At 47.3% G+C, this 17,726-nt stretch overlaps 1 protein-coding gene across 5 annotated transcripts in view; it reads left to right on the top strand.

The window, feature by feature from the left end:
* The window catches only part of znf827 (zinc finger protein 827), a 112,218-nt gene that overhangs the window by 23,026 nt on the left and 71,466 nt on the right, over positions 1–17,726 (top strand). For all 5 annotated transcript variants that reach the window (XR_008396349.1, XR_006982018.2, XM_017464465.3 and 2 more), the window contains exon 2: positions 13,341–14,537. Coding sequence is in view for 3 of the 5 variants with exons in the window: in XM_017464465.3 (XP_017319954.1) it covers positions 13,341–14,537 (1,197 nt within the window). In the remaining 2 variants the exon portion in view is untranslated. The remainder of the gene's footprint in view (positions 1–13,340; positions 14,538–17,726) is intronic.

Genomic DNA, 17,726 nt, shown 5'->3' with positions numbered 1-17,726 from the left:
GCCGGAGCAAATGCCCGTTGTGCTACGAGCGTCACAACACCTACTCCTACCCACCCCTGCTTCCTGTCCCTCCACTGCTCACACTGCTACTTTTATCTCCGTGCCCCACACACACACACACACACACACATGCACCACTCCGAGCCATCCTTCTGTTTCTGTTTTGTTTGGGTTTTTTAGTGATTCATCTAAAACCCTAATCCACTCTCCTCGCTCTCTATCTCTAGACCAGGCCCTGCACTCATCAGTTATAGCTCCGAAGGTAAATCTGAGATGATTCATTCTCAACTCGTTTTTGTGTGTGTGTGTGTGTGGTCTCTAAAAGCAGAGGTGGTTGGATGTGTGTGTGTGGGGGGGGGATTTAAACGGACGAGCGAGAAGGCGCTTCATCTGCAAAGAGGAATTTCAGAAATCTCCGGGCCAAAGGCTCCTCGTTCTCTTCCAAGAGCACTTTCACCTCTGGCACGGAGCCGGGCGTGCCCGCGGAGCGCCGAGGCCATGCTGAAAATACACAGATGGTAATATGTAGTACACCTCAGTACGACACGGCCGCCATTATATATAGCAAGACCCGTGCTGCGAGCGCGGCGTCCTTCCAGCACGCCGAAAGCCTTACACACGGAGCGCAGTTACAGCCGCCGTACGTTTCACGTGGAAGTGTACGGTTTCGTCGGCGGGTAGAGCTCAAACCTGGAACGTTTGCAGACTCCCGCTGTGACCCAAAACTGCAGCTGGAGGAATATTTGAATAGTACAGTTAGGCTTAGACACCAAATAGCGCAGAAACATGCAGAGACCTCGGCAGCGGCAGGCCCCTATGTGTACCTACGTCATGGTAAAAAATGATGATTATTATAATCATATAACAATACGTTTCTACCGTTGGCACTAACAACAATAATAAATACAGAATAAAGTATTATTAACAAACTTGTAATGAAGAGCTCAAAGGTGCACGATTATGAGGTTTTTGGTGGAAGCCCAGGTGGGCGGAGCTTATTTTACAGTCTCTTAACCGCGAATTACCGCACGGGCCGCAGGTGATACGGAAAACGCAAACGTATACTGCTACACTATTGAAGGGCTTACTTCAGGATCAGTTACCAGAGAGTATTAGGTATTTATTTAATGACAAGTTTTATGGTGCATGTTTTTGGGAAGTCCAAGTCCAGCTTTCTAACGTGTAAGTTATTCATATCTTTGATTTTATGATGGCTGGCACTTTCAGTCCTGTAGTGTGGCTTCTCCTACTCCGTACGAGTCGTCTCACGTGTGTCTCGACTGTCACACAGTCCGACATTAATGACAACTGAGATCCTACAGAGTGACGTGGCTTACAGCGGGGATCGTGTTCGTACAGTCTGACAAGCAACAGTCGCAAAGGACTATTAAAAATCGCACCGTGTGCACCCGGCTTAAAGGACGCGTTTACATGGACAGCGGTAATCTAATTATGGACCTTATTCTGATTAAGACAATATTCTGATTGAGGTGTTTACACGAGTCGCTTTTAGAGTACTCCTTTCACGTTCAGGTTTTACGTGTTATAGAACATAGAGCGATTCACGGCACACGTCGTTACGTCCCCGCGCCACGCCGTCCGACGTCCCTCCGGAATTTCACGTATCGACATACAGTTCATCTTCGTTATGGAACCGTATACAGTTTTGTGTGTTTTCATTTTTAATTTTACGAACGCTTCAAGTGCGGTTAATTATTTGTCGTGCCGTACGTGCAAATAGACGACCGCTTGAAGCCGTGGGCTGCGTCCCAAACCGCGTACTTGCCTAGTATTGTATATAGTATCTGAAATACATGTATTTCTCCTACTATATAGTAGGCAAGTACGCGGTTCGGGACGCAGCCGTGCTCTCTTGTTTACCATTAAACGGTCGAGCGCTGCCGTGTGTGTGTGTCCTGTCGCACAATGCGGTGAAAACTCGCACACGACGTTAATAGTGTGATTAAGGCGTTTACGCGTCTGTAATACACGTCGATAATGCGACTAAAACAGGAATACTCCACACGTCTTAATCCAATTTGTGTTTACTTCGAGTGTGACTTTAATCAGATTAAGGTCATCAGTAATCTCTGTTCACATGCTAGTGTCTTAATCAGAGTATCGTCTTAATCGGGTTCACATCGGATTATTGTCCGTGTAAACGTCCCGATTGAGATTGAGACCCCTCTCTTTCTCAACTCCTAAAAATAGATGCCACATTACCCGTCTCCACATCTACAGTCATTTTCAAAGACTTGGAGGTCTATGTACCGAAGAGAGGCTCTCTGACCCGCTGCTCGTCTCAGTCGAGCGTGACCGTCCAGTTAACCGTGAGAAAGTCATTCAAATATTTAAAAACACGCCAGGCAGACGAGTACGGCTATACACAGGTGATTTAACTAATAAATAACGACGTGTTTAAACACCGTAAAAGAAAATGGGTGCGGTTACGTACATTAAAGTAATAATCCTTCTTTTCTTTTTAAAGCGCCGACGTTTCCAAATAAATAACGGCTGAATCTGCACAAAAGACAAAGTTCAAAAGTTTACATATGATCGTCGATTTGTTTTTATTTTTACGTTAGTTCTTCACGAGTCCCTTGTTCGTCCTGAGCAGTTAAACCGCCCACTGTTCTTCAGAAAAAATCCTCCAGGTCCTGCACATCCTTTACTTTTCCAGCACCTTCTGCTTATCTGCCGCCTTTCCGACAGACTATATGACGTTCAGATCCGTCTTTTCACACTGAGGACGTCTGAGGGACTCGTACACGGCTATTACAAAAGGGGCAAACGTTCACGGATGCTCCAGAAGGCAACGCGGTCCATCAGGGACTTTAAGAAACGGCTGCGAACGGAGCGGCGACGGCATTCTGACGTCGTATTGCGCACGCGCGACTTTAACCGCTACTTCGTGACGTTCTACTGTAACCGTCTACTACGGGAGAACCGCTGGCTTGCCGTAGTCGTTACAGCGTAACCGATCAGGCAAGAAAATGTTCCGTTTGATGGTATTCGAAAATGTCATTGCATCAGTATATGATTGTACCATTAGTCTTCTATTTCATCTGTCTTGATTATGTTTTAAACTTAAGCCGATTCGAATTTTCTGACGCGAAATTCATTTAGGCGTCCGTCTTCCTCCATGTCATCAAGATTAAAAGGCGAGTACAGTATCGCTTATACGGTAAATCTAGGGTTTCGACCTATTCGCGTCATTCAAGAGGAAAAACTCTTCTTATGACAATGGGTTATTATTTAACGCCAAAAGCAACCATTCTCTTGCTTTTTTTTAAATGACATTTAAAAAAAATATTTCAATAAATGACCGGACGCTGCGTTGCGCCGTCTTGTCTACGGTTGCTTGGCGGTTTTTACGTTCTCGGATACGGCGGTGTATCAGCCTGGTTCCGGTCGGCGTAGCCGTTCCGTTCGCAGCTGCCGCTTAGAGTCCACGTTAAGAGCCCGGGGAGGGGGGTGTAAACTTTTGAACAGGGTGATCGGTGTAAATCGTTTGTATTTTCGTAGAGATCTAGTTCGTTTCATTTATTTTTCCATTTAGTAACGCCCTTCAAAAGCTACACGAGATATTTATACGTTTCCCCAGAAGATCACATAATCGGAAAGAAGAGAAACCGAAAACTTACAGTACAATTTTAAAGATCAAGTACAAAATAAAAAAATAAAAAAACAGATGCACGACAAATCGTGTGTGTTAACAGTCTGGACTGCTGGATTTTCTTATAATCACGCCCACTTTAGTCTTCTCCTTGTCAAACTGGACGCGTTTAAATCTCCCGACTCAAACACGGCTGCTGGTTCATATTTGTCTTCACCAGTCTGGACTCTTCGGTCGTCTCGTGAGACAGAACTGATTGTGAGAGTTCCCCAATTAACAGGATCCCCTCCCTCCTGCTGAGCTCCGTTAGTCACTCGAGACAGCGTGAGACCCAACTGTGTGTGTGTGAGAGAGAGAGAGAGACTGAGAGAGAGAGTGATTCCCGCCATTTTCTCGAGCGTGCGCTAATAAGGCAGCACCGACCGCCAGGCGCACTAATTAACATAGCTGATGGCCATGGCACCACCCAGCCTGGACACTTCATTACCACCGAACACTCCTCATCTTCCTCCCCTCCATCCCCGAACCCGCCCTATCACCCTTCGCTCTACCGGTTCTCTCTCTAACAGTACTCCGTCCCAGCATGCACTGGGAGTGCCAGGAAATGGCTGCCAAAAGGGTGCCAATTAGTCTGGCTTTTGGGCTTCGCTGCCTCGAGCGTTACTCCAGCATGAGTCGCCGTTCTTCCCTCTTCAGCCTGGGTGTGTGTCGATGTGTAGTTCTTATTGTGTCCAGCAACAATTTGGTACTGTCATGAAACGGAATAATAATAATAATAAAAATAAAATAAAAAGTGACCTGTTGGGATCCTTGTGAGATCGATAGGTGCGGATCTGAGCCGATACACCAAGTTTCGGTATCGGTACCGGAAAAGAAAGTGTTCTCGAGCCACCGGTAGCTTGTTATACGTCCCGTCGCTAGCGTTGGGCGGATACCGCACTAACCTGGCGTTAACAGCGAAACTATGGCAACTGGATGTAAACAAAAGACAGGAAAGCCGACTAGCGATCAGCACGGAACGATTTGAGCAGGCTAGTTCGGAACACGTGTACACATGAAAGCAGTAAAGGTTGTAGTGTAAACAACCTCCACAGCCGTGAACTGCACATTGTGCTACAGGCTTGTGAACGAGACGTGCACTGCAGAGCGTACACACACACGCACACACACACTCGTCTGTTTGCGCTGGAGTTAAAGCAGTTGGACCCTCGCTTCTCCTGCAAGCCAGTGTGAGAGCGGAATATTGATGGCTGCGCCCTAGTTTAATCGACTAATGGCCTCTGTGCCTGCTTTTCACTCGGCTGAAGCAGCCTGCCCTCTGTTCTCCACCTCCCTCCACCCCCACCCCGTGCCCTCTCCCTGACCTCGGGTCAGCCGGCCGATTTTTATGGCCTGCTGAGTGCAGAATAGCCGCAGTATGTCAGTAGACAGCCTCAGACAAATCACGTGGCCCAGGAAGGAAAACCAGCAGCGTTTTATCCACCTCCTTTCCAGTTCTCGTCCTTTACACTCAAAAAGTCAGCGATCTCACTCCATAGCCGTTTCTGAGCCCGAGGCTCACCGTTACCCAGTTAAAGGTGCGATAGGTACGATCAGGTCTCCACCAGTTAAGTAGGTGGATTCGACATTCGAATGAGGCTGAGCCCTCATGATTTACAGTGTCTCCTTGTGTTCATGAGGCTCCACCCCCATGATCTACAGTGTGCCCTTGTGTTCATGAAGCTCCACCCCCATGATCTGCAGTGTGCACTTGTGTTCATGGAGCTCCGCCCCCATGATCTGCAGTGTGCACTTGTGTTCATGAAGCTCCACCCCCATGATCTTCAGTGTGCACTTGTGTTCTTGAAGCTCCACCCCATGATCTACAGTGTGAACTTGTGTTCATGGAGCTCCGCCCCCATGAGCTACAGTGTGCCATTGTGTTCATGAAACTCCGCCTTCATGATCTACAGTGTGCACTTGTGTTATGAAGCTCCGCCCCCAGGATCTACAGTGTGCACTTGTGTTATGAAGCTCCGCCCCCAGGATCTACAGTGTGCACTTGTGTTCATGAAGCTCCGCCCCCAGGATCTACAGTGTGCCCTTGTGAGGAGAATAATGTCTCAGCTTTGGATATCCAAAAATCTTCCAGTGGCTTCTCTGTGAATTCATTCAAAAGTAACGTTTTCCCACGACCTCCCCCCTTTGCTACCGCTTTGCGACCCCCAGCTTAAGAACCGCCGCTGTAGGCTGATTGTCATTTCCAGATCGTCTGTAGTGTGTGCACACGTGTGCAGTTGTGCCCTGCGATGTGTTGGCACTGGATCTAGGGTGTCCCCTGCCTTGTGCTCCTGGCACAGGCTCCCTGCGAAACCCTCTGTAGGATAAATGCAATGGAAAATGAATGGATGGATGGAATATGTCTGGACACTGATTAATCTAACGTAAATATGATTATATACTGTATAATTCCTTCCTTTTTTTTTTATAAAGGTAAGAAACTCTGACCATCCCGAATGTCCATGTAGAAATGTAGAATTTTGTGGGGGTGTTTATTCCTAGTCGGAGGCCAGAAATTGCGAGTCGATCGGCTTTGGAGGAAGCACGTGATGTCCATCAGTCTTCCCGGTCAGTAGCTGTTGTGTGACAGGGTGGAGCTGGATGGTGGGTGGGAATTCGCCAAGACCAAATTAGGAAGAAAACGGGGGGGGGGGATAATCCCCCATAAAGTGCGGATTTTTACATATAGGAAAACAAGGGACTATATATGTTGGGAGGCGGGGCCTAACGTAGTACTAGATAATTATAGCAACATGCTCGGGGTGATTACACGAAGTAAAATGTAAACATTTGATTAATATGCAACAATTTTACGATATTTTTAAATGTACACTTATCTACATCTCTATACAATTAAATCGTCCTGCCTGACTGATCGGATACGTTTGGTGTAGCAGGAACATGGGACATGTGCTTATCGTGTGTACAGTTGTGTGTACAGTCGTACTACGACTGGTCTGAGAGGAGAAATTGGGAAGTAGGCGTACTAGCCGATGTGCCTCGAGAGCAGAAATTCACACCGCAGCGTCCCGCTACACCGAATGGTGCGATTTGTAGACTTGATGCGATTTTAGCAGGGTTTTATTTATTTTTTTTGTCGTGACTCAGGAGGTCACGGGTTCAATTCTGGCCGACGGCTACCGGCGCCGTACCCCTGAGCGAGGCGCTTAACCCCGAGTCGCTCCAGGAGGACCGTTCCTGCAGTTGTGTAACGCCGTGGCTTTGGGCGAGAGAGTCTGACGAGCCGAGTGTAAACAGGAGGCGAGCGACGGCGGGCTCGAGGTCACGGCGAGTGCAGAAGCAGCAGTCAGCTGGAGGGTAACGAGCCACTTGGAGAAACGGATCTGAGCTGTGGGGACGTGTCAGGATGCGGAGATTCGCCCTGACTGCTGCTAAACGGCTTGGACATCTGCACCGACTGCCAGCTCACTGCCTTCCGCGTAGCTGGGGGTCAGAAATCAGTGTGAAAGTGACAGTAGGCATATTAGTGTTACTTTATTTTGTGTGTTTTTCCCGTACAGTGGGACGTTGTATAAAATAGTTGTGTGTCGCTGTGTCTCTTGTTGCTGAGACTCAGGCACTAGTGTAGGAAATGCAGTGCGACCTGTCGCTCTGCCGTTAGTGAGTTTGGGGAGAGAGACAAAAGGGCAGGGGCAGACAGCGTGAGAAACAGACCGCATAGGAGTGAGGGAGATGGGTAGAGAGGGAGAGAGAGAGAGAGCACATGACAGAAAGGGATAGATAAAGAGTGTTTAGAGAGATGGAGGGGGAGGTAGAGATAGAAAAGGTGGGGGGCAAGCAAGTGAGCATGAAGGAGGGAGAGGGAGGATTAGACTGAACGAGAGAGAAGTAGAGAGAGGGAGAGAGGCATAGAGAGAGCATGAGACAATGAAGGAGAGAGAGAGCATGAAGGAAAATAAGCGAGTGATGTAGAGAGAGAGAGAGAGCATGCCTCAAGGAGAGGTAGAGGGTGCGAGACGGAGGGAGAGAGGTAGAGAGAGAAAGAGACAGTGAGCATGAATGAGAAGAAGACAGAACTAGTGAGAATGAAAGAGAGAAGGCCAGAAAAGGAGGGAGATGGAGAGAGTGCATGAAGGAGAGAGTGGGAGACAATGAGGGAGAGATTGAAGGAGAGGTAGAGAGAAGGACAGAGATGGAGTGAGAGAGCATGAGACAGACAGAGAGAGACAGGAAGGTAGAGAGAGAGAGACAGGTAGGTAATGAGACAGATAGAGAGTTAGGTAGAGAGAGACAAATAGGCATAGAAAAGTGGGTAGGTGGAGAGAGACGGGTAGATGGAGAGAGACCGATGAAGAGAGAGACGGGTAGGTGTAGAGAGAGACAATTAGGTGGAGAGAGACAGTTGGGTGGACAGAGAGAGACATGTAGGTGTAGAGGGAAACGGGTAGAGAGACAGATAGTTAGAGAGACAGGTAGGTGTAGAGGGAAACGTGTAGACAGACAGATAGTTAGAGAGACCGGTAGGTGTAGAGGGAAACGGGTAGAGAGACAGATAGGTAGAGAGACCGGTAGGTGTAGAGGGAAACGGGTAGAGAGACAGATAGTTAGAGAGACCGGTAGGTGTAGAGGGAAACGGGTAGAGAGACAGATAGTTAGAGAGACCGGTAGGTGTAGAGGGAAACGGGTAGAGAGACAGATAGTTAGAGAGACAGGTAGGTGTAGAGGGAAACGTGTAGAGAGACAGATAGAGAGACCGGTAGGTGTAGAGGGAAACGGGTAGACGGACAGATAGTTAGAGAGACCGTTAGGTGTAGAGGGAAACGTGTAGAGAGACAGATAGGTAGAGAGACCGGTAGGTGTAGAGGGAAACGGGTAGACGGACAGATAGTTAGAGAGACCGGTAGGTGTAGAGGGAAACGGGTAGAGAGACAGATAGGTAGAGAGACCGGTAGGTGTAGAGGGAAACGGGTAGAGAGACAGATAGTTAGAGAGACCGGTAGGTGTAGAGGGAAACGTGTAGAGAGACCGGTAGGTGTAGAGGGAAACGTGTAGAGAGACCGGTAGGTGTAGAGGGAAACGAGTAGAGAGACTGGTAGGTGTAGAGGGAAACGAGTAGAGAGACAGATAGTTAGAGAGACAGGTAGGTGTAGAGGGAAACGTGTAGAGAGACAGATAGTTAGAGAGACCGGTAGGTGTAGAGGGAAACGGGTAGAGAGACAGATAGTTAGAGAGACCGGTAGGTGTAGAGGGAAACGGGTAGAGAGACAGATAGTTAGAGAGACCGGTAGGTGTAGAGGGAAACGGGTAGAGAGACAGATAGTTAGAGAGACCGGTAGGTGTAGAGGGAAACGTGTAGAGAGACCGGTAGGTGTAGAGGGAAACGAGTAGAGAGACCGGTAGGTGTAGAGGGAAACGAGTAGAGAGACAGATAGTTAGAGAGACAGGTAGGTGTAGAGGGAAACGTGTAGAGAGACAGATAGTTAGAGAGACCGGTAGGTGTAGAGGGAAACGGGTAGAGAGACAGATAGTTAGAGAGACCGGTAGGTGTAGAGGGAAACGAGTAGAGAGACAGATAGTTAGAGAGACCGGTAGGTGTAAAGGGAAATGTGTAGAGAGACAGATAGTTAGAGAGACCGGTAGGTGTAGAGGGAAACGGGTAGAGAGACAGATAGTTAGAGAGACCGGTAGGTGTAGAGGGAAACGGGTAGAGAGACAGATAGAGAGACCGGTAGGTGTAGAGGGAAACGGGTAGAGAGACAGATAGTTAGAGAGACCGGTAGGTGTAAAGGGAAACGTGTAGAGAGACAGATAGGTAGAGAGACCGGTAGGTGTAGAGGGAAACGGGTAGAGAGACAGATAGGTAGAGAGACCGGTAGGTGTAGAGGGAAACGGGTAGAGAGACCGGTAGGTGTAGAGGGAAACGAGTAGAGAGACAGATAGTTAGAGAGACCGGTAGGTGTAGAGGGAAACGGGTAGAGAGACAGATAGTTAGAGAGACCGGTAGGTGTAGAGGGAAACGAGTAGAGAGACAGATAGTTAGAGAGACCGGTAGGTGTAAAGGGAAACGTGTAGAGAGACAGATAGTTAGAGAGACCGGTAGGTGTAGAGGGAAACGGGTAGAGAGACAGATAGTTAGAGAGACCGGTAGGTGTAGAGGGAAACGAGTAGAGAGACAGATAGTTAGAGAGACCGGTAGGTGTAAAGGGAAACGTGTAGAGAGACAGATAGGTAGAGAGACCGGTAGGTGTAGAGGGAAACGGGTAGAGAGACAGATAGGTAGAGAGACCGGTAGGTGTAGAGGGAAACGGGTAGAGAGACCGGTAGGTGTAGAGGGAAACGAGTAGAGAGACAGATAGTTAGAGAGACCGGTAGGTGTAGAGGGAAACGGGTAGAGAGACAGATAGTTAGAGAGACCGGTAGGTGTAGAGGGAAACGAGTAGAGAGACAGATAGTTAGAGAGACCGGTAGGTGTAAAGGGAAACGTGTAGAGAGACAGATAGTTAGAGAGACCGGTAGGTGTAGAGGGAAACGGGTAGAGAGACAGATAGTTAGAGAGACCGGTAGGTGTAGAGGGAAACGAGTAGAGAGACAGATAGTTAGAGAGACCGGTAGGTGTAAAGGGAAACGTGTAGAGAGACAGATAGTTAGAGAGACCGGTAGGTGTAGAGGGAAACGGGTAGAGAGACAGATAGTTAGAGAGACCGGTAGGTGTAGAGGGAAACGGGTAGAGAGACAGATAGTTAGAGAGACCGGTAGGTGTAGAGGGAAACGGGTAGAGAGACAGATAGTTAGAGAGACCGGTAGGTGTAGAGGGAAACGTGTAGAGAGACCGGTAGGTGTAGAGGGAAACGAGTAGAGAGACCGGTAGGTGTAGAGGGAAACGAGTAGAGAGACAGATAGTTAGAGAGACAGGTAGGTGTAGAGGGAAACGTGTAGAGAGACAGATAGTTAGAGAGACCGGTAGGTGTAGAGGGAAACGGGTAGAGAGACAGATAGTTAGAGAGACCGGTAGGTGTAGAGGGAAACGAGTAGAGAGACAGATAGTTAGAGAGACCGGTAGGTGTAAAGGGAAACGTGTAGAGAGACAGATAGTTAGAGAGACCGGTAGGTGTAGAGGGAAACGGGTAGAGAGACAGATAGTTAGAGAGACCGGTAGGTGTAGAGGGAAACGGGTAGAGAGACAGATAGGTAGAGAGACCGGTAGGTGTAGAGGGAAACGGGTAGAGAGACAGATAGAGAGACCGGTAGGTGTAGAGGGAAACGGGTAGAGGGACAGATAGGTAGAGAGACCGGTAGGTGTAGAGGGAAACGGGTAGGTAGGGGGTTGTTTGGGATAAATCCATGCAGAAGTGGAGCTGGAGGCGTGACCTTGGGAAATGTCACACTGCCGAGAGAGAGAGAGAGAGAGAGAGAGAGAGGGAGAGACACTGAGTAGAGGGGTGTAGTGCTGCCCGGCTTAACTTACCATAGCAGCACATTTGGGCTCTGTGTGTATTGTGTGTGTGTGTGTGTGTGTGTGTGTGTGTGTGTGTGTGTGTGTGTGTGTGTGTGTGTGTGTGTTTCTGCCTCTGAGACCTTGGGTCAGCAATCTAGCCATTTCTCTCTAACCACATTAGGGCCATTAGCGGCCGTCCTCTCCACTGTCACATGGAAGCGGGTCACGCGTGGTGAACCCAAGCAACGCTCAGGTGATCTTCAGCTCCACGCCGCTCGTCAACAACACAACACACACACACACACACACACGTTTGCACACTGATGATCCCTCTCAAACACACACTCGCCCTCTTCTGCTCCTGGTATCTTAATGACGAGCGTTGTGAGCCTCAGTGTTTGTACACACACCCACTGTTGTAAACCCTTGCGTCTTGTATTAGCAGTGGAATGTTGCACTGGAGAGCGATAAGTGTGTGTGTGTGTGTGTGTGTGTGTGTGTGTTCACTCAATAAAGCTGCTTTTTGTATGCTATCTATCACATACGAGCAAATACGCCATGTTTAAACACTTCTATTAAAAAAGCCTTTTCTCTCAATTTTTGGGCAGATGGTTTATTTAATGCGCTCATTCTGACATGTTATAGTTACTATAGTAACCGCTCCTTCACAGGGATTTGCACGGGAGATGCTCCGCATAGGAGGTGACATTTATTTAACATCGTATGGAAGGAGTCTCCAGTGTCAGAGCTTTGTTACAGTCAGTCAGGACCGTTCCAGTTTGCAGAGATCACGACACCAGTCAGGACGACGGCAGGAAGTTTTAAAGAGAACCGGAGAACTCGGCGTGTTTAACGTGGCCGTTCAGACGCATGTAAGATACACAGGCACGTACGTGAGCAGTGCCGCACGTGTAGGAGCTGTGAGCGTGCACGTACACGTGGCGAAAGGGCAGAAAGGATGGAGATAGACAAGAAAGAAAGGAGAAATTATCATCCGGCGTACAAACCTAAAGAACTTTATCGTTCTGAGTCATGTAGGTCACGAGGTCAAGGCAGCCATCCTCACACACCCCAACCTCCTCCAGTCAGCGGTGCTGGCCAGATGCGCGTCGACTGTAATGATCCTGGCGGGTCGCCGGGGGCGACGTTGCCTGGCAACGACTTTGCCGTTTTCCCTGTAAATAGAGAAGAACTCGCAGGGCTTATGTCGAGGTCGGAGAGGTGAGGGAAGCCACAATACGGAGGACACGGCGCTCAAATGAATCTTGCTTTTTCTTTTTGTACAGATCATATTCCGGTGTCAGAGGTGCACTGACCTTTTGTGCTGCCACAGCTTTTTATTATCTGTCTGCCCCTGCGGAGGTGGTGCCATTTAAATCGGTTAACGTAACCGTACACGCCGAGGAGGGGGGGGTTAGAAATAAATAAATAAAAAAGGACGGACTTCGGCGATACGTTTTGACGTGTTTCACACACAGGGCTCTGGCTCTGTTGTGTTTGCTTGACATGTTCTCGACAAGGCTTTGTTAATATGTATCAGGAATATTCACTTTCTTTTGTTCGCCCTTGTCTGGCACGCTGTAATGTTTTGCTTATGAATATTGATACATGAAGTGTATATTAATGACCCTTGGTGACCTTAACCCTATCCTTATTGGCTCCCTGGTGGTATCTGCAGCCTCATGAATATGAATGCGGTTCTGTAACCTCCATTACCCTAATCTTTGCTGTCTAGCCTCCCCGAAGAGCCCGTCGCCATGGTAACCCCTTCACTAGGCTCCTTTAGACCCTGTGAAGAAGAAAAAAAATGGTTAAAAAGGGAGAGAGAGAGAGAAAAAAAGAAGCAGAGAACCGAGTCGTTCTGGCGTTGTGAATTGCGCATTGATGAAGAGTTTTTGGTGTCTCTTCTCTCCCCCCCCTCCACCCTCTCTTTTTTTTTTTTTTTTTTTTTTTTTTGGGTGCACGCTCAGACCAAGCACGATGTCCTCGACGAGAGAGTGCGACCTGGAAAAGGTCAAATGGCTGATTTGAGGGAAAATCTCTCTCTCTCTCTCTCGCTCGCTCGCTCGCTCTCTTTTTTTTTTTTTTTTTTTTTTTTTTTTTAAAATCCATGATGGAGATTAAAGACATTTAATGGGAAGAAGATAACATGATTGCAGCTCTTTAAGTAAAATAAAAATCATTTGATTAAGATGAAGAGCTCCTTGTGCTATTATATTTTATTCAGTATGGGGTGTACATACTTCATTTCTGCAGCGTGTGTAATATCAGTGTTCTGCTGTCTTGCAGATGCAGAGCCAGCTGAGGACGGGGCACTAGCGGGCAGCTCGGTGGTGGAGGACGGCTGGTTTGGGAACAACTCCGACAGTCCTTCCACGTCATCCTACGGCGATGTGCAGGACGACCTGCGGGTGTCTCCGGAGGACGGGGCACGGCCGGACCGCGCCACCTTGGCCGGGAGCCCGCCGGGCTGCGCTACGCCTGCTCAGCGGGTGTCGCTGGAGCTGCTGGGGCTTGACGCGCGCACCTTGTCCACGCAGGACATGTCCCTGGTGTCCTCTGTGTCGCTGTCATCCATGGTGTCATCGTTGTATGGCGACTCGGGTCACGGCCTCTCCAAACCGCTTAGCAGCAACCTGCGCAGACTCCTGGAGTCCGGCTCGGTGAAGCTGGAATCAGGAGAGCTGATTGGGCGAGGTCTGGGCAGAGGGGCGGAGTCTCCGCCTGCAGGCCTGGCGCTATCTCCGTCCTCTCATCACGCCCACCAGCTGAGCGCCCTTGCACGCAGACTTGCCAACAGCGGTAACAACGGCGTTAGCTCCGCCTCCACCTCGCCCGCCTCGGTGCCTGTGGTGAAGCAAGAGCCTGGAGACCCGTTCGGACCGACCGAGCCCGCCAGCTCGGGCAGCACTAGCTTTGTTTGGGTCGGAATGGCGGAAAAATGGCCGCCGGCCGGAAGCCTGTCTCCCGACTCGGCCATTCAGAAACTGAAAGCAGCAGCCAACGCTGTTCTCCAAGACAAGAACTCCACCTCCTCCTCTTCCTCCTCGTCTTCCTCTTCAGTCACCTCCTCCTCTTCTTCGTCCTCCTCCTCCTCCTCGGTCCCGCCACTCGGAGGGCGCTCGGATGACTCCGTGCGGTTCGACTCCTTCGCGTCGCCCTTCAGCTCGCAGTCTGCCAGCTCCACGCTCGCCGCGCTCTCCAAGAAAGTGTCCGAGCGAAGCCAGCAGCATCAGCAGCCCTCGGCCGCCCCCTTTCTCTCTCTCGTCTCCATGACCTCATCAGCAGCGCTGCTTAAAGAAGTGGCGGCTCGGGCCGCCGGCAACATGCTGGCCGATAAAAAAGAGCTGCAGCTGGCGACGGCCAACACCGAGGACTCTAAAACGCAGTTAGACAGGAACCACAAGGCCCCGACGCCCAATCAGAGCATGGAGCTTCTGCTACCCGCTGCCCCCAAGGGACGTGCCAAGCCCAGCAGCCAAGCAGGTAACAGCTTGTCCTCACTGTGGCAGATGCATGTAAACAATTCCTTTAATGCGCCGTAATGACGGCTGACAGCAGGCGATTTGGCTAAAGACGGCCTTGTTTGCATAAAATCACCTGTATGTGAATAGCTAAAGGTATTCGAACACCTTGACCTGTTTCAAGCAGACTGAAAAGGCTGCTCATCTTTTACACAAAGTATTAAAGAGCTAATAAAGTGCCAGACTTTATTCATGTATTCAGATGCAATAATGGGAAGTAAATATAAAACTGTAAACTGACCTAATTTACAGTTTCAGCTTTCGTCATTTGGAAATCCTCACTCCGTGCGAAAAGAACGTCGCACGGCTGTCGAATTCTCGATTCTGATTGGTCAGAAAGCGTTGACGGTTACCGTTTCTATAGTAAAGCACTGGAAATGTACGGAGTACAAGAACATAGTTGTTATTTAACAATGGCGGAAAAAATCCGTTTTCTTTTAGGAGACGATTACGGAAGGAGTCTCCAGTGTCAGGGATTTTGTACCAGTGCAAGCGAGTTGTTCCTTTAATTGTTTCTGGTTTCTGTGCAACATGTGACACTGTTTATCTCATCGTTCTTTAAAAATTTTTTTTACTATAACGTTTAATTATGTTCAAGAGACGGAGAACAGAGCCTGGTGAGGGAACGACTGTTTATTGCTGCTTTTACTGTGAGAACTGATTTGTTTCACAACTGGAAATGTAACTGGAAATGGATAAAAAGCATGTTGCATTTTTTTAATCAATAAAAACGATTAATCGTCGACACATAGCTGTTACAAGAGGAAGAAAAGACTTCAGGGCATGCTGTTATTGGATAATTATCAGCGGTGCCAGTAACTCTGCTTCATCACTGAATTATTTCGTATAACAGAACACCCCCAAGTGTTTTATTTTTTTTGTGGAACGGCAGCTTTTTTTAAAAAAAATGTATGTGGAAGACCAGCTTTTTTTTTTTTTTTTTTTTTTTTTTAAATGTGGAACACCAGCTTGTTTTTTTCTTTTTTTTTCTTTTTTTTTTTTTTTTAAATGTGGAACACCAGCTTTTTTTTTTTTTTTTTTTTTTTTAAATGTGTAACTACAGCTTATTTATTTATTTATTTATTTATTTATTTATTTATTTATTTATTTATTTTAAAATGTGGAACGCCGGCTTTTTTTATGTGGAACGGCAGCTTTTTTAAAAAAAAAATTTTTATTTTTAATGTGGAACACCATTTATTTTTATTTTTTTTTTAAACTTTTTTATTTAATTTTTTTTCATGTGGAACACCAGGTTTAAAAAAAAAAAAAAAATTATTTATTTTTTTTAATGTGAAACACCAGCTTTTTTTGGGATGGCACTTTTGTTTCCTCATTTGGATAAAAGCGAGTGCTAAATGAATAAATGTAAACGTAGGCAAACCTACCTATATCGTGTTGGTGAAAAAATCTTGAAGTAGTTCAAGCTTGTACAGTATTTTGGCCATACATACAACCCTTATTCCAAAAAAGTTGGGACGCTGTGTGAAATGTAAATGAATGTAAATGAAAACAGAATGCAATGATTTGCAAATCTCATAAACCCGAATGTTATTCACAATAGAACACAGTGGCAAATGTTTAAACTGAGGGGAAAAAAGGTCATTTTGAATTTCATGGCCACAACACATCTCAAAAAAGTTGGGACGGGGCAATAAAAGGTTGGAAAAGTAAGTGTTACTGATAAGAAACAGCTGGAAGAACATTTTGCAACTAATTAGGTTGATTGGCAACAGGTCAGTAAATATGGGATTGAATCTGGATGGAAGCAGATGTTGCTCTAAAAGCTGTATATACCTTTCAGCATTGATGGTGCCTTTCCAGATGTGCAAGCTGCCCATTGCATAGGCACTAATGCACCCCCATACCATCAGACTTTTGAACTGAGCGCTGATAAAAAGCCGGATGGTCCCTCTCCTCTCTAGTCCTCTTTAGTTTAGAGGATGCCGCGTCTGACCACAGAACAGTTTTCCAATTTGCGTCAGTCCATTTTAAATGAGCTTTGGCCTAGAGAAGACAGTGGCGTTTCTGGATCATGTTCACATACGGCTGCTTCTTCGCGTGATCGAGCTTTAACCAGCGTTTGTGGATGGCACGGCGAACTGTGTTCACAGACAATGAGTTCTGGAGGTGTTTCTGAGCCCATGCAGTGATTTCCATTACAGAATCAGGCCTGTTTTTAATGCAGTGCGGCCTGAGGGACGAGGATCACGGGCATGTGATACTGAGTTTCACCCTTGTCCCTTGCTCACAGAGATTTCTCCAGATTCTCTGAAACTTTTGATGATATTTATATACTGTAGATGGTGAGATCTTCAGAGTCTTCACAATTTTACCTCGAGGAACATTTATTCTGAAATTGTCCCACAAATTGTAGACGCAGTTTTTCTCAGATTGGTGAACCTCTCTCCCATCTTTACTTCCGAAAGACTCCGCCTCTCTAAGATACTCTTTCTATACCCGATCATCTTACTGACCTGCTGCCACCAGCTGTTTCTTTATACTAACACTTTCTTTTCCAGCCTTCGGTTGCCCCGTCCCAACTTTTTTGAGACGTGTTGTTGCCATCAAATATAAAACGACCTTATTTTTCCCTTAAAATGGTATGTTTCCTCAGTTTAAACATTCGACATGTTTTCTACGTTCTATTGTGAATAACATATGGGTTTATGAGATCCTGCTTTTATTTACATTTTACACAGCGTCCCAACATTTCTGGAATCAGGCTTGTATTTCCCCACCGTTAGATCGATCTTTTCGGCCAGGAGTTACACTTGAATTCACGACAGGCTCCTTCCTTCCTTCCTCCCTTCAACTAACCAGTAAGCCACAGGAGAGTGGAAACAATGAGCTTTCTTAGTTTATCTCTAGAAAATAACACTGCAGCAGAAGAACGATGAGAATTCAGACCGTGAGGACGATCATCCTGCGATAGAAAAGTCCAGGAAGAAGAAAAGCGACATACAGCGGTGCTTGAAAGTTTGTGAACCCTTTAGAGTTGTCTACATTTCTGCGTGAACATGACCCGATTGTCATCCCCTAATTCCACCTTCAAATTTAAACTCCCAATCCTAGAGGTTCACATACTTTTGCCCCTCACAGAAATGTAATATTGGACCATTTTCCTCAATGACCACGTCTAATATTTCTG

Source organism: Ictalurus punctatus, chromosome 3 (assembly GCF_001660625.3).
Source record: "Ictalurus punctatus breed USDA103 chromosome 3, Coco_2.0, whole genome shotgun sequence".
NCBI lineage: Eukaryota > Metazoa > Chordata > Actinopteri > Siluriformes > Ictaluridae > Ictalurus > Ictalurus punctatus.
Note: the sequence above shows the minus strand (reverse complement) of the source record. Positions and strands in the feature narration are given on the sequence as shown.